The 14,099-nt window shown below is 41.1% G+C and overlaps 1 protein-coding gene across 1 annotated transcript; it reads left to right on the forward strand.

Moving 5' to 3' along the window:
- Positions 1–8,206: 8,206 nt before the first annotated feature.
- On the forward strand, positions 8,207–9,202 carry LOC136710374 (2-oxoglutarate receptor 1). Its single transcript, XM_066685854.1, has one exon. It carries the CDS (start codon positions 8,207–8,209, stop codon positions 9,200–9,202), a length of 996 nt encoding a protein of 331 aa, XP_066541951.1.
- Positions 9,203–14,099: the final 4,897 nt, after the last annotated feature.

Genomic DNA, 14,099 nt, shown 5'->3' on the forward strand with positions numbered 1-14,099 from the left:
AGAAATGTACTTTTTTTTTGGGAAAGTTCATGTTCCTCTGCGTCTAACTCAGCACTGCTCCAGACGCTGCTTTAATTGCCGAGGTCATATTTGTCTCTTTAACTTTAAAGGGTAATTGCAACTCTGTGTTAGTTGCTGTTACCATAGCAACATGCCATTAATTGGATGTGTGAAGATCTATGGGGCCACACACCCGCATCTGAACTGTGTTGGCTTGTTAGTGTGCATGTGAGGAGGTCGTAATTATTTAGATGTCTGATGATGACAAAACACCATTTCTTCTGGACCAAAATAATTACTGCTGATTGTTACATAGAAACAACTTCTTCTGGAAAGGCTCTACTCTAGATGTTGTAATATTCCTGTTAGAATTTGATGGCGTTCAGCCATGAGAGCATGTATAAGGTCAGGTGCTGAAGTAGGATCACTCCAGGTCAGCTTCAAAAAAACTCCAAAAACACAGCTTAGAGGCATCAAGCATGTTGATCTTAGGCTGATGTGCACCTAGTCTTTAATCTGGTATCTTCACTTGTGGAAAATGTAAAACACACACACACACACACACACACACACAGACACACACACAAACACACACACATATATACCTCTGTACAGTCTTATACACTCACCAGTCACTCACACACTCCCACCCCTGGAGGAAACCCCAACAGACACATGGAGAATGTACCACACTCCTCAAAGACAGTGACTTGAAATGAGGTTCAAACCCAAGAACCTGAGACTGTTGCTATGTGACAGTGACACTTCCTGTAGCACCACTGTGTCATTATTGAAACAGCTCAGTAGCCATAAATTAAAAGATGGTTATTGCCCTGAATTTGATTCATGAGTTTCACTTTAGACGCTCTTGTGAATTTTAAAGAAGTGTAACGACTCCTTACAAAAGTAAAACTGTCATTAAACCTAATTAATAACAAAGTAAAGCTCAGTTTTGAAGTCCGCTCCAAACTTTCCTGTCTGAGTCTCTGTAATGGGTGGATTTGAAAGTTCACTCTCAATCAGAAAGGCTTTGAAATCAATCCCTAAAGGAGCAGAGATGAGAAACGTGCACTCGGGATGTCTCTGAGTAACCCCAACAGGGAAATAACTCTGATTAAAACGGCTCTACACATATGCAGTGTCAGGGCACTGTTTCACACTGAGTCATTTCTCACCAGCAACTTTTATAATGCAGCAGTCAAGGCATTGGCTGTTGGCCAGTATCAGCTGTTCATTATATAAGTCTGGCTAATCAAAGTTATTGTTGTGTAATTAATTACATTTCCACACTGAATTAAAGGCAAGTCAGGCCACCAGTGTCAATGACAGAGTACAGTAAGAAATATTGGGCCATAAAAAATAATATATATATCACAACAAAATATTAGGTCACACTTCCTATTAAGTGTCTTTGATAACTGTGTAATTACTCATTTACAATGTTTGTAACCACTGTGGAACTATATATCCACTCAAACCATATAACAAGTCCTATAAATGACCTAACTTTATGTTCATTCATTCATTCAATCATTCATTATCTGTAACCGCTTATCCAATTCAGGGTCGTGGTGGGTCCAGAGCCTACCTGGAATCATTGGGCGCAAGGCAGGAATACACCCTGGAGGGGGCGCCAGTCCTTCACAGGGCAACAACAGACACACACACACACATTCACTCACACCTACGGACAGTTTTGAGTCACCAATCCACCTACTAACGTGTGTTTTTTGGACTGTGGGAGGAAACCGGAGCACCCGGAGGAAACCCACGCGGACACAGGGAGAACACACCAACTCCTCACAAACAGTCACCCGGAGCGTGAATTGACCCACAACCTCCAGGTCCCTGGAGCTGTGTGACTGCGACACTACCTGCTGCGCCATCGTGCCGCCCCTAACTTTATGTTTTGCTAGTTTAATTAAATGTAATTACCTCATAATAGACAAGGTATACAAGGCATACAAGAACTTTAATACAAAGCATAATACGTTAGTAATAGCTTTGTAGTTATATGTTGCAATTACATAAAATAACAATGTAATTACTGACAACGATGGATTGCAGTAATGCAAGTTGTGTACTGTAGGAATGAATAGATCACCAACAATAACACTGTTTTCATATATGTTTTTAACATATAACTAGCTTTATAGTTATTAGAGAAACATGATGCAGGACATTGGTGCTCCAGGGCTGTGAGGGATGACCTCTGCTGTAATAAATGTCTATAACTCTTGCAATACAATATTCTGAGTAAAATATTGACTGAGAGGGATTAGCAGCTTTGGAGCTCTGAGATTTCCACTCATAGGGCACCAAAACCTTCAATAAGCCCCTGTTCTCCTCCAGTATGCATTGGAAACGAAGCTCTCGGGTCAGGAACTAGGATTCAAAACAAGTCCCACAGGATCACATTGGAGGGACTTGTCCAGATAATTTGGCCTGAGAGTAGCTCGGCACTAAACTGCTGACGTGTCCTCTCCGGTGTTGGCTCACAGCAGCAGCTCCGGCTAATGATGTGTCCCACAATGCGGAGCTGATTCCAGCAGATACACTGCCCTCATACACATTTCAGAATCAATGAGTGCTGGACGGAGAGGGCTACGCGCCTCCATTGCTCTGATTGCTCCTGTAGGATGAGTCCAGCTTTGTTTCCTTCCTTATTTCCTTCCTCAAGACCCCTTCTAAACATTGTGAGGGTTTATATCGTGTATATAAAAAACAGTGGTCATTTTTTGACCTTTGTTCAGCCATTACATTTTAAGCTGAATATTTCTTAGCAAGGCACAATGACATATGTACATCATATCTCTTCTGATTGGCTGATGTTAAGAACTGTCATAAGACAATGGCTGTTTCTCATTAGCAAGAACGCACTGGTGTTTTAAGAAAGGATGTTCTTGGGGAGTCATCTTTCATTCATTCATTCATTATCTGTAACCCTAATCCAGTTCAGGGTCACAGTGGGTCCAGAGCCTACACAGAATCACTGGGCGCAAGGCGGGAACACACCCTGGAGGAGACACCAGTTCTTCACAGGGCGACACACACTCACTCACACCTACAGACACTTTTGAGTTGTCAATCCATCTACCAACGTGTGTTTTTTGGACTGTGGGAAGACACCGGAGCACCCAGAGGAAACCCATGCGGACACAGGGAGAACACACCACACTCCTCACAGACAGCCACTCGAAGCGGGACTTGAACCCACAACCTCCAGGACCCTGGAGCTGTGTGACTGTGACACTAACCTGCTGCACCACCGTGCAACCCGGGAGTCATCCAAAGGGTTTAAAAACCACATCCAGGTATTTTAACCATGCTTGGCATGTGATCATGAGTATAAGCACATAACTAGATCAATGGAACACTACTTCTAACAGGACCATAATGAGCTTTGAACACATACTGAGAAACAGCCCGTGTTTTTAGGCATCAAGCAGTGTCTTAAGAACCTTGCATTTATAACCATCTGTGAGCAGCATTTTTAGAGACACTAAACCCTTCAGATCCTTCACAATCTGTGATCATCTCTGACCTGAAAACATCAGAATATTCTCTAAGTACACAAAATATCTGCATTTTTCTGATGGTGGAGGTCAACACTTCTATATTCCTGACAGCATGCTGCCCTGGGAATAATCCATCTGCAGTTAAAGAAAAGCTAATTTACTGGGGGATAGTCTCATGAAGCATGTTTTTAAATATCATGATGTGCCCTGACAGAACACCCTATGTAGTTTCAAGTTGTAATACTTCAATTTCAGCAGTATATTAGTGAGGGGCTCCTAAGTGGCGAATAGCTCTCAATGAATTCAATCCCTGGTGATGCCTCAGGCAACTGAGGCCAGCAGTTCTACAGAGCCTCCTTCTCTCCCCATCACTATACGGCGTGCTAGCTCACGTGGGCATCTGTCAGCTCATCATGTGACAGATCTGGGTAGTTTGCATTCTCCAGCGCATGAAAGCAGTTCAGTGGTGTTGGAGCTTAGCAGCAGCTCAAACACATTTTCAGATCCCCGCTCTCTGAGGCTGGGGATTTGTGAGTGATCGAGGGGCCTTGGCTCACTGCAGGAATAGGAGATAACTAATCATTAGAGAGAGAAGGCAGCAGAAAATGGGGAATTAAAGAATATAAGTGAGTAGAGGAATAGGTGACTCTCCTCACTTCTGTCTGAATCCATCTTCCATTAAAAGTAAAAGCATTTTCCCAGAAAGCTGCTTCAATGCAGGTACAAACAGCGAGTACGTTTTTTAAAGTGAACAGGTACGTCTCTGAACATCAGCCCAGGAGTTGAGATGTGAATCACTTGATCTGCATTATTGTAGTCTAAAATTACAAGCTGAAGCTTCAGTCAGTGGTGAGACTCCATCATGAAACACCATGGAAACAACACACCATCTCATTACACACAGAAACAACACAACACAAGAACTCTACACACAGCAATAATAATACTTTACACTTGTAAAGCAAAATTGTGTATGTGAACAGTGCTATATAAGTGTGTGTGTGTGTGGGGGGGGGGGGGTAAATAAGTAAATAAAACATCACTAGAATAATGGCTGAGTTTACACACAACTATTTAATGACAACTTAGGCCTCAGACTGTTCTCTTGTGAATGGAAGTTCTTTAGTGAAGTTCAGCGGTCATTAAACTACAGTGTACATGCAGCTAGCTGTGGATTTCAGATTCACACATATGAATACATATAAATGATGCTGTATTAGGAATATATAATGCATTGTTAAGAGCTAGATTGTGTAGTGCACTCTATAGAGAGTATGGAGCGATGTGGGATTATAACCTGTTTTTCTCTAATGTATCGTGGTGTTTTGACACCTCTCTTTAAGGTATACTTTGACCCAATACTGGACTGGCATGATAATGCAGCCATTTTTGTATTCGTCTGGACGGGGATATTTTCAAAATCTGAAAGGAAAACCTCTGTTTTTAAAAATAAACTAAAAAATAAACCTGTGGACAGGGCCTCAGTATCAGGATGAAATCTTTTAATATGCGCTCTGGCCAGATTTGATCACTTTTTACTGAGCACTAAAGCTGCACACACTGCTACTAAAACTACCGCATGATGTAGGGATACAAAAATGTGCATTTAATACATGTCCTGCAATAAGCACACACTCACACACACATACACACACACTAGGGGCAGGGAACACACCCCCAGAGCAGAGAGTGCCCAGTGACTAGTTGGGGGGTTGGGTGCCTTTCTTCTCAAGCTTCGTATTTTAAAGATGTTTAATAGGATGTTGCTGCTATGAAACATACTTTATAATAGTGTCATAAAGGAAACAAAAGCCTGTTTGGTTTAAAATTACTATGCACCTCTACACAGGTTTTCTGCAGTTTGTTAAAATGCTAGAGCTATGTTTATCACGTATACACTAAAGCAGAATTCTTAAATAAATAGTTCCTAGGCTACACTGTAAGTTCCACTGTCAAAAGTGTCCTCTAACATACTGTCACACTTAAAGAAAGAGAAAGGGGATTTTAATTTCCAAATAGAAGAGTATTTAAAGGGGAAAAGCAATAATAATAGTCTTGTGCATGATTGCGTGCACAATTCCAAAAAGAAAAATGTCCCTTTCCTGCCATCTAGTGTTCTGATTACCACCAGGCTATTATTTATAAGACTTTGATATATTTGAAACCCCTTCTATTTGAAAACTACCCTTTTAGGAACATTGTAACACATGCATAACTACTTTATAACATATTGCTAAACTGTAAGTACAATAGATCTCATGTCTGCCATTGCATTATGACAAGATCTAATCTAACATCATGATCAATTCCTGTGCTTTAAAATAAAGTCCATTTGTTCCATTTATAACACTGTTATAAAGCATACTTCATAGAAGTTACATCATACAAAGCATCTGTAATATTACTGTACTTTAAACTTGAGTAGAAATAAGCAGAACTGCATCTAAATAACAGAGTTATATAGAAATTCTGTTGTTTAGATGTAGGTCTTCTGTTGGAAATCTCAGATCTCGTGTGGTTCAGGAAATAGTTTGTGACATTGGTGTTGATCTCTTTCCCACTAGGTGGCAGCAGAGGACTGTAAAAGGAAGTTTGTTTACATTTGTAATGGCTTTGTAGTCCCCAAATAAATCAGAATGTATTTGTCTTAATTAACCCTTCTAAAGAATCCACAGACTAAACAATTTATACAAAATACTCAGTTCCTATCAACTCCTTCATATGACATTTTCTTCATCCTGTATTTATGTTGTTATCTGAACATCTGCTGATCTTCATAGTTTGTGTTAGCCTCCTTTCCCCTCTTTCATCTGTGAGATATTCTGACCATCGCTCTGAGCCAGAGCTTTGGGTTTTGGGATTTCAGATCCACACTGGATTCTGTTCGGCTTCAAACCCCAGTAGAGCTTCAGGCCTGGATTCAAAGCATCAACTGGACACACTCAAAACATGAGTGTCTGGCACCTACAGCCAACCCACTGTTTAAAGCCACTTAGATCTTTAACACTGGGGAAAAGAAGAGCTTCTACAGTTTGAGAAACCACATCATGAAGCTAATGAAAAGAATAGTGTAGACTCTTGATCAGTAGTGCAGTGTGAACTGCACATAACACACACATTCAGTATTCCAGGGAGGGAGAAACAGTAAGGGGGAGGGTGGCGAATGTGTTTACGCCATAAAAGTTACTTACAGTAAATGTGTAAAAAAGTTCTTGAAGGAAATGGGACTGGAGATGTTTAAGGAGGAAACAGGTTAAAGATTAACTAATGGCTCAGTCTGAACCTGCCTGGAGATTTCCCACACCACTCTGACTGTGTAGGTATGAGCAACTGGAAATAAGTTGGGACCTGTGCTGGACAGAGGGCCATCACTACAGCTGAGGTTTTCTACTGAAAACTGAAGTTGTCTAAAGTATTTACCCTCAACATGACAACACAAGGAGTAGCAGTAGCAGGTAAGAAACAAAAACAATGCATTTTAATGACAATAACAACACAGGGAGATCTTAAATCAAGCAATGTCTCCTTAATGTTCACTGAGGTCCTGTTTTGTTTCACAACATAATGCTTAGAGGTTAAGAGGACAACTGTTGGAGAGCCAACATTCAGCGGACATGAACTATGAACATACAGCATCCTGTGTTGGTTAACTATAACAGCCTAAAAGGCATCCATTGAGTGGTTTCTGGGACCTTACAAAAAGACAAAAAAGACAAAAAAGATTTTAGCTGGTATTCTGAGAACTGAAAAATGAGAACTGAAGAAAAGAAACAGATAAGAGGCTAAACGGGTAATAAGAGAAGTAAATTAACTCTGGAAATTGTATATAAAACTTTTTATCTGTAAACTGATTGTGAGAAAATGGTCATGGAACTTCAGAAACATGCTGAAAAACTGCTAACTGCTAAACTTTTGCCTGTGTCTTGTTCTCTTTGTCTCCCTCATCCTTCTTTGTTTTTACACATGTTTTTCTGTTTTATTGGTCTTTATCTCCACCCCTTTATTCCTTGTCCTGCTACATGTATCCTCTGCCTTTGTCCTGTCCTGCACCTGTGATTTATTGGTTGTCCAGTGGTCAGTGATAACAGGCAGCACTGCTCTGCTGTTGGTGTCCCTCAGGTGTCGGTCTTTGGTGCTGAATTCCGCTTTGGTGCTTTGTATGTTTTAATGTACTTCTACCTCTGGACATCATCAGGATGGGGGAGGTGGATGTCACACGCAAGGCTGGCAAATCCATACTCAAATAACAAGACACTAAACAAGGGTCAACAGCACAAGATAAAAGGCTCTCAATAACAAGGCTTGGTACCCCACAGGATTTTACATAAGGATGAAGCTTAACTAAAAAGGGTTTAAAAAATAATAATTATAATAATTAACAGAAAAAAAAATAATAATAGAAGTCAGGGGTGTATTGAGTAGCTGCAGGTGTGAGTCATTGCCAAGGGGTGGAGACTGGGAAGAGCCTGATCAGGAATGATCTATTTCCAGGTAAAATGATGCAGTCTAGGCAACAGCCATAAAAGTGACAGATTGATAGAACTTACTTTAAAAAAAAATCTATAGTGATTTCACTATGTAACTGGCTCATGTGTCTTAAAACTGCTGAGTTCATATAAAATCACCAGGGAAACCATTTTGAAATTAATTCTGAAACTGCATTTCCATCCTCAGGTCTCAAAGAAACAATGGAAGTCAATGCCAGTGATTCCAAGGACTGCTTCCCCATTGATTTTCACATAAAGCAACACTACCTCCCAATCACATATGGGATCATCTGCTTGGTGGGATTTGCTGGGAACCTCATGGCAATCACGGTGTATCTGGTGAAGCTGAGACCTTGGAAAAGTAGTAGCATCATCATGGTCAACCTGGCTGTGGCTGACCTGCTGTACGCTTTGAGTCTACCTCTCCTGGTCAAGTTCTACGCCACAATGAACTGGACCTTTGGCGAGTTCATGTGCCGCTTCCTGCGCTTTTGTTTCCACTTTAACTTGTACGGGAGCATTCTGTTTCTCACATGCCTTAGTGTCTTCCGATATATTGTGGTGGTCCACCCTCTAAGAGCCTCTCAGGTCCAGAGGAAACGTTGGGGCATCTCAGCTTGCTTGGGAGTCTGGGCAATTTCACTTGTTGAGATTTCTCCAATATTGAGCATGACCACAACCCAGAAAATGAACAAATCCACAGTTTGCCTGGACTTTGCGAGCAATGACCCAGAAATTGTTTGGGGGTATGGATGGTTGCTAAGTGTCTTGGGCTACGTCCTGCCACTGATAGTGGTGACTTGGTGCTATAGCAACATCTCAAATGCTTTGCGCCATAGCCTTTCTGCAAGAAGACCCAGCAGGCTGCGAAGTCACAAGCTCACAGTGATGATCCTGGTGGTCTTAATTGTTTGTTTCTTCCCCTACCACGTCCTGAGGGTCTTGAGAGTGGCCAGTCGGAGGACGAGCTTGATGTCATGCTTTCAGAAGAGAGTTATCAATGCAGCTTACACTTTGTCTCGGCCTTTGGCAGGTCTCAACACTTTCTTCAATTTGGCACTCTACACGCTGGCGGGGGACAAGTTCCAGCAAGCTTTCAGCAGCTTGGTGTCCAAGAGGAAGACCACGAGGAAGAGCAATATGTCCGTGATCCAGTTGCCCAGCAGCATTTCCAAGACTGAGCTAATGAGGACCTGAAAAAAGAACCTTGGGAATCTAAAGTTCATTTAGTTTATTAACGTTGAACCTTGGTGTAACTTTCTGTGAAAGAGTAGAGAATTTCTCAAACGTGCTGATGAAGAAGGAACTGTTCAACTTTATCTATTAAAGGCATACATTGCAGCTGCACCTGAAATAGTGACTTTCTATGATGGTGAATGTACAACTGATGAACCTTTGACAGCAGAACTTATAGAAATATTTGAACTTATTTGTTTTACTTTTGAAGTAAATCCCATGAATCAAAGAGGTCGAGTGTTAAAGTGAAAATCATGGCAGTGAGGATCTAAAGTTCTCAACTTCATCTTTTGCTTGGAACTGAATCCCCACCAAGATTTTATTCACAGTACATGATCTTGAGTAAATAAGCTCTGGATGTGTTAGTGTCTGCCCTGGTCCTAAAAAAAATAGAGGCCTCCCGTTTAACAGCCCAGGGACCTACAAGTCTTGCAACATCAGGTTCAGAGCACCATCTCCTAAAGTTGATTTAAACATTTGTGCAAACACTGAATCTAATCACGATGAAGAGTGTGATCAGAGTGGAAGCTAATCATTACATGTGTGCACCACACTGCCAGCTCTGTTTTATGACCTACAACTAAGGAAATGTTTTGAAGTGGTGCTTGGAAGGGTCCATTCAGTAGAAGTTCCTCGTCGTGACGGGTTGAGATTAGACATTAACAAGGACACTATAAGGCAGCAGTGCTTGCTCTGTGTCACATTTGAGTGCCTGTGTGATCTGGAAGACTGTTGTGTTTGTCATTACAAGCTGGTCAGTCATTAGAAGTCTCAGTCCCAAGAGAAATCAAACACTAGTCTAGTTCTGGTGGCTGGAGACGACAAAAACAACAGTGAGCTAGCTATTCTGGGAACTCCCAGTTTGGTTTGTTACCTCCTTTGTTACTGACTGATAAACATCTGTGTACCCTGTCTCCCCTCACAGCTGTCCAAGTAAGAGCAAGAGGTTTTTACAAGATATCTTGTCTTACTTTTTTTATTCTTATGTGTTTCAAGTTATGAGTACTCAAAAAGGAAAGGGCTAAGTGTGGCACAAATGTGCTGCCATTCTCAAAACAAATGAACCAGAAATGTATTAAAATGTGAATTGTGTAACAACAATTGCAGATCTCCTAAAACAAAGGGATGCAAAGAATGGTCATATATTACACTGTCAGGAAAACTGTCATTGATGTGGTAGCCTCAAATGTACATCTTCAGTAGCATTACCTTCGGAACAAATGTCGCAAATGTTGTTGTATTAATTGTGGATTGATTTTTTCTTCATCAATTTCATAAATCAAATGTGGCAGCTCAACCAGGGGTGGATTTGAACCCCAAACCCAATGTAAAATGAGTGAGACAAAAGAACTGTCTAAATGTCAAAGAGGGAAGCCAGAGAAACACTGAGAGGGAAGCTTAAAGGAAAAGGTCTGGCAAAAGAATAGAAACTGAAGAGTGGGGAGACCCAGGAGAAAACTCAAGGGGCTTTGCTAAGTTACTGACCAGGCTTGTGTGGCACTCTGAAAAGAGAAACCCAAGACTGAGACCTGAAATGAGGGTTGGTTTCCCTTAAATAAGAGTGGCCCAGGTGGAGCTGATTGCCTCAAGTTAAGAAGTAGTGATTCTATGTCTCCCTCTGATGGCTGGGGGTGGCTTAGCAGGCAGCCAGGTCTCTTACAAAATCTCATCCCAGTTATTTCATTCATTCATTCATTATCTGTAACCCTTATCCAGTTCAGGGTCGCGGTGGGTCCAGAGCCTACCTGGAATCATTAGACGCAAGGTGGGGATACACCCTGGAGGGGGCTCCAGTTATTTCAATTATGTTTTTTTTTTTTTTATTATTTGAAACAAACTATTCCTTTATGAAAAGTTACTTCTGGGGAATAGATTGTGGTGTACTTTTAGCAAACACAACTGGACTTTAACACCACTGCTGAACTTGGAGTTGTCTGTACCTTTAATGACCATTTTTCCTGACAATACACAGACTGATCTATATGTAGATTTTGAGACTTAAATATGTTTTTAGAGAGAGCCCCATTCCAGGTAACTATCTGTTAGGAGTTTGATGTGTTCTCCCTGTGTCTGTGTGGGTGTCCTTCTTCTTGGTTCGGAGTGTGTCCCATTCTGGGTGTCTGTTTCCAGTTGTGTGGTTCCAGGTGTCTGTTTTCGTGTGTGCGGGTCCAAGTTTCCTGTTCTGGACAGTTTCCGGGTGTTTCCGGGTGCCTGGTTCTTTGAAATTATATTTTTTATTGAAGGAATTGTTCATAATTTTTTAAACCAGTTTCTAAGCTAATTCTCAGCCATAACATTACAATAATCTTCATGTATCAACACTCATTCTACACTGTGTATTAATCAGCTCCCCTGATGCAATTTGTAATTCTACAACAACAGACAGTAGTTATTCTGCTGTCCTGCTGTTCTTTTAGCCCCATGTCACCCTGCTATTCAGTGCTCAGGACCCCCACAGGATCATTCTCAGCGCTGCAGTGACACTGATGTGGTAGTAGGGTGTTAGTGTGTGTCATCTTCTAGTCCTTCATTAGTGGACACAGGACGCTGCCGACTGAATGTTTGTGGTTAGTGGACTATTCTCAGTCCAGTGGTGACACTGAGGGAACTCATTATTGACATGTCTTAGTGTACGTTTACTGATAAGGGCAGTGAACATCAAACAGTGAGCAGTAGAGGGCACTAGTGACCTTCACTGTATGAAAGATGAAAATCCAACCAATTCAGACATGGGCAGTGGATGCAGTGGATGCATGATTAAGATTTTTTTTCTTTAATTTGTTAATTTGTGTTATTTATGTGAATATGTGAATTCATGGATGCACATTAAACAGTGTTGGTGACACTTAATGAATCATTGCTGTGTGCACTTTGTTTTTGTTGTTGTTGTTTTGGATGAAGCATTTTTTTAATGGCATAGTAATTAATCACTGAGAACTGCAAGCTGGAGATTGGCTGTAATTCCTAAGCACTTGCCTCCCAGGCACACCATAAACACTCAAATCCTTAAAAAAACAACAGATGTTTTATGCTTCAGCTCTGAGGTAAGACAAAGTGTAGTCAGGTGTGTATTGTTTCCAGTGATGGGAAATTAACACTTGGATTTTAAGACAGTGAAATTACAGTGAAAGGATTCAGTATTTAAGACATAAACTCTTTGAGAGCGATTTGATTTAAAAGTCTGAGGTTCTATAAACCTAAGAGGTTTTTCACAGCGGTGGTGATAGGAACCAGACAGCTAACGCTGTACAGCAGCTCCACCAGGCTCAGTGCCAAGTGTTGGCAAGAGGGGTATAAAGCCCTTCAACACTGGGCTGTTGAGCAGTGGGACTGTGTTCTTTGGAGTGATGGAGCACAGTCCAATACCTTTTTGGTGAATATGAAAGAGTGATGTTTGTGATCCAGAACTAATCAACTAATGCTCTCAAACTCTCACAGCAATGTTCTACCAAACAGGGATGATGAGCAGGTACCATGAACTATGTGTCATTGGGTAAAATGCTTCTGACATTGAAAACTAGCAACAGGAACATTAACAGAAACCTTTTTGTGATGCAGTTCAAGTTTATTTTCACAACCAGAACATTTCACACGGCAGTTTTATTTTGTAATAAATAAAGTTGCTCCACCTTCAAATCTCCGTGACTACTGAAATGCTGTGATATAAGAATGGAGTCCGTACCCATCCACTGCCTAATCACGGCTCCGCATTCCCGCCAAACATCTGCATTTAAATCAGCATTACATTACCTTTGTTGTATTGCACTTCAGTGAACAAAGCAGTTAAAAGTACATTACATCAACACTATCTATGTCATCACATTCATCATATAAACATTCATTCAATCACACATAATCATTTCGTTCAATTGCTCACTAAGTCGATCAATAACTCACTCAATCATTCACTATCACTCAATCACTCTCTCATACAGTGCAGGCAAAGTAAGAAAAGAATAAACAAACACAGAGTAGCAGCACATGATTCATTTCCAAATCCTATTTCTTGTCATGAACCCAGCTCCAAAAACTGAAAACACTGTTCTGAACATTCACTTAGACTCAATTTAACAAAACCCAAGAACAAAGACGAGATCAGATTTATTTATTAACTGTATCACCAGAGGGGAGGCATGGTGGTGCAGCAGGTAGTGGCACAGTTACACAGCTGTGGGTTTCCTCCTACGGTCCAAAAACACACGTTGGTAGGTGGACTGGCGACTCAAAAGTGTCCATAGGCGTGAGCGTGTGTTGCCTTGTGAAGGACTGGCGCCCCCTCCAGGGTGTATTCCCGTCTTGCGCCCAATGATTCCAGGTAGGCTCTGGACCCACCGCGACTCTGAACTGGATAAGGGTTACAGATAATGAATGAATGAATATGTGCTCGTTCTGAAACCTGGATAAATTTCTGTGTGTGAAGATCTGGAAGCAACTAAAGTGTAGTATCAGAAAATCAGATGGAAATTCCAAGTTACTGGAAATTCCAATTATTACAACATGATCTGGCTTATAATCTGTAATAGATATGTTCACCAACATGGACCCATGGGTCGTTTCTAGTTGTAGGGTTAGGGATGGGGGTCAGCGATTTAGGAATTGATGTTGGGCTTAGGGTTTGGCTCATTCCAAGTGATACAGTTGGGGATAGGCTCAGTATTATTGTGTTATGTTATTGTATTTCCATTTAATGCACTTCATTTTGCATTAATGTTATTATAGTGCATGCATATATCACTTAAGTGGTTTTAAACTGACACTGAAATAATGGTGCACTTTAGCAAAACATGGTTTAATCTTCTTTGCAGAACAGTACAATTAAATTTGGACTCTGCACTTAACCCATATGTGGTAGTGAACA

The sequence above is a fragment of the Hoplias malabaricus genome, chromosome 12 (assembly GCF_029633855.1).
Source record: "Hoplias malabaricus isolate fHopMal1 chromosome 12, fHopMal1.hap1, whole genome shotgun sequence".
Taxonomy (NCBI): Eukaryota; Metazoa; Chordata; class Actinopteri; order Characiformes; family Erythrinidae; genus Hoplias; species Hoplias malabaricus.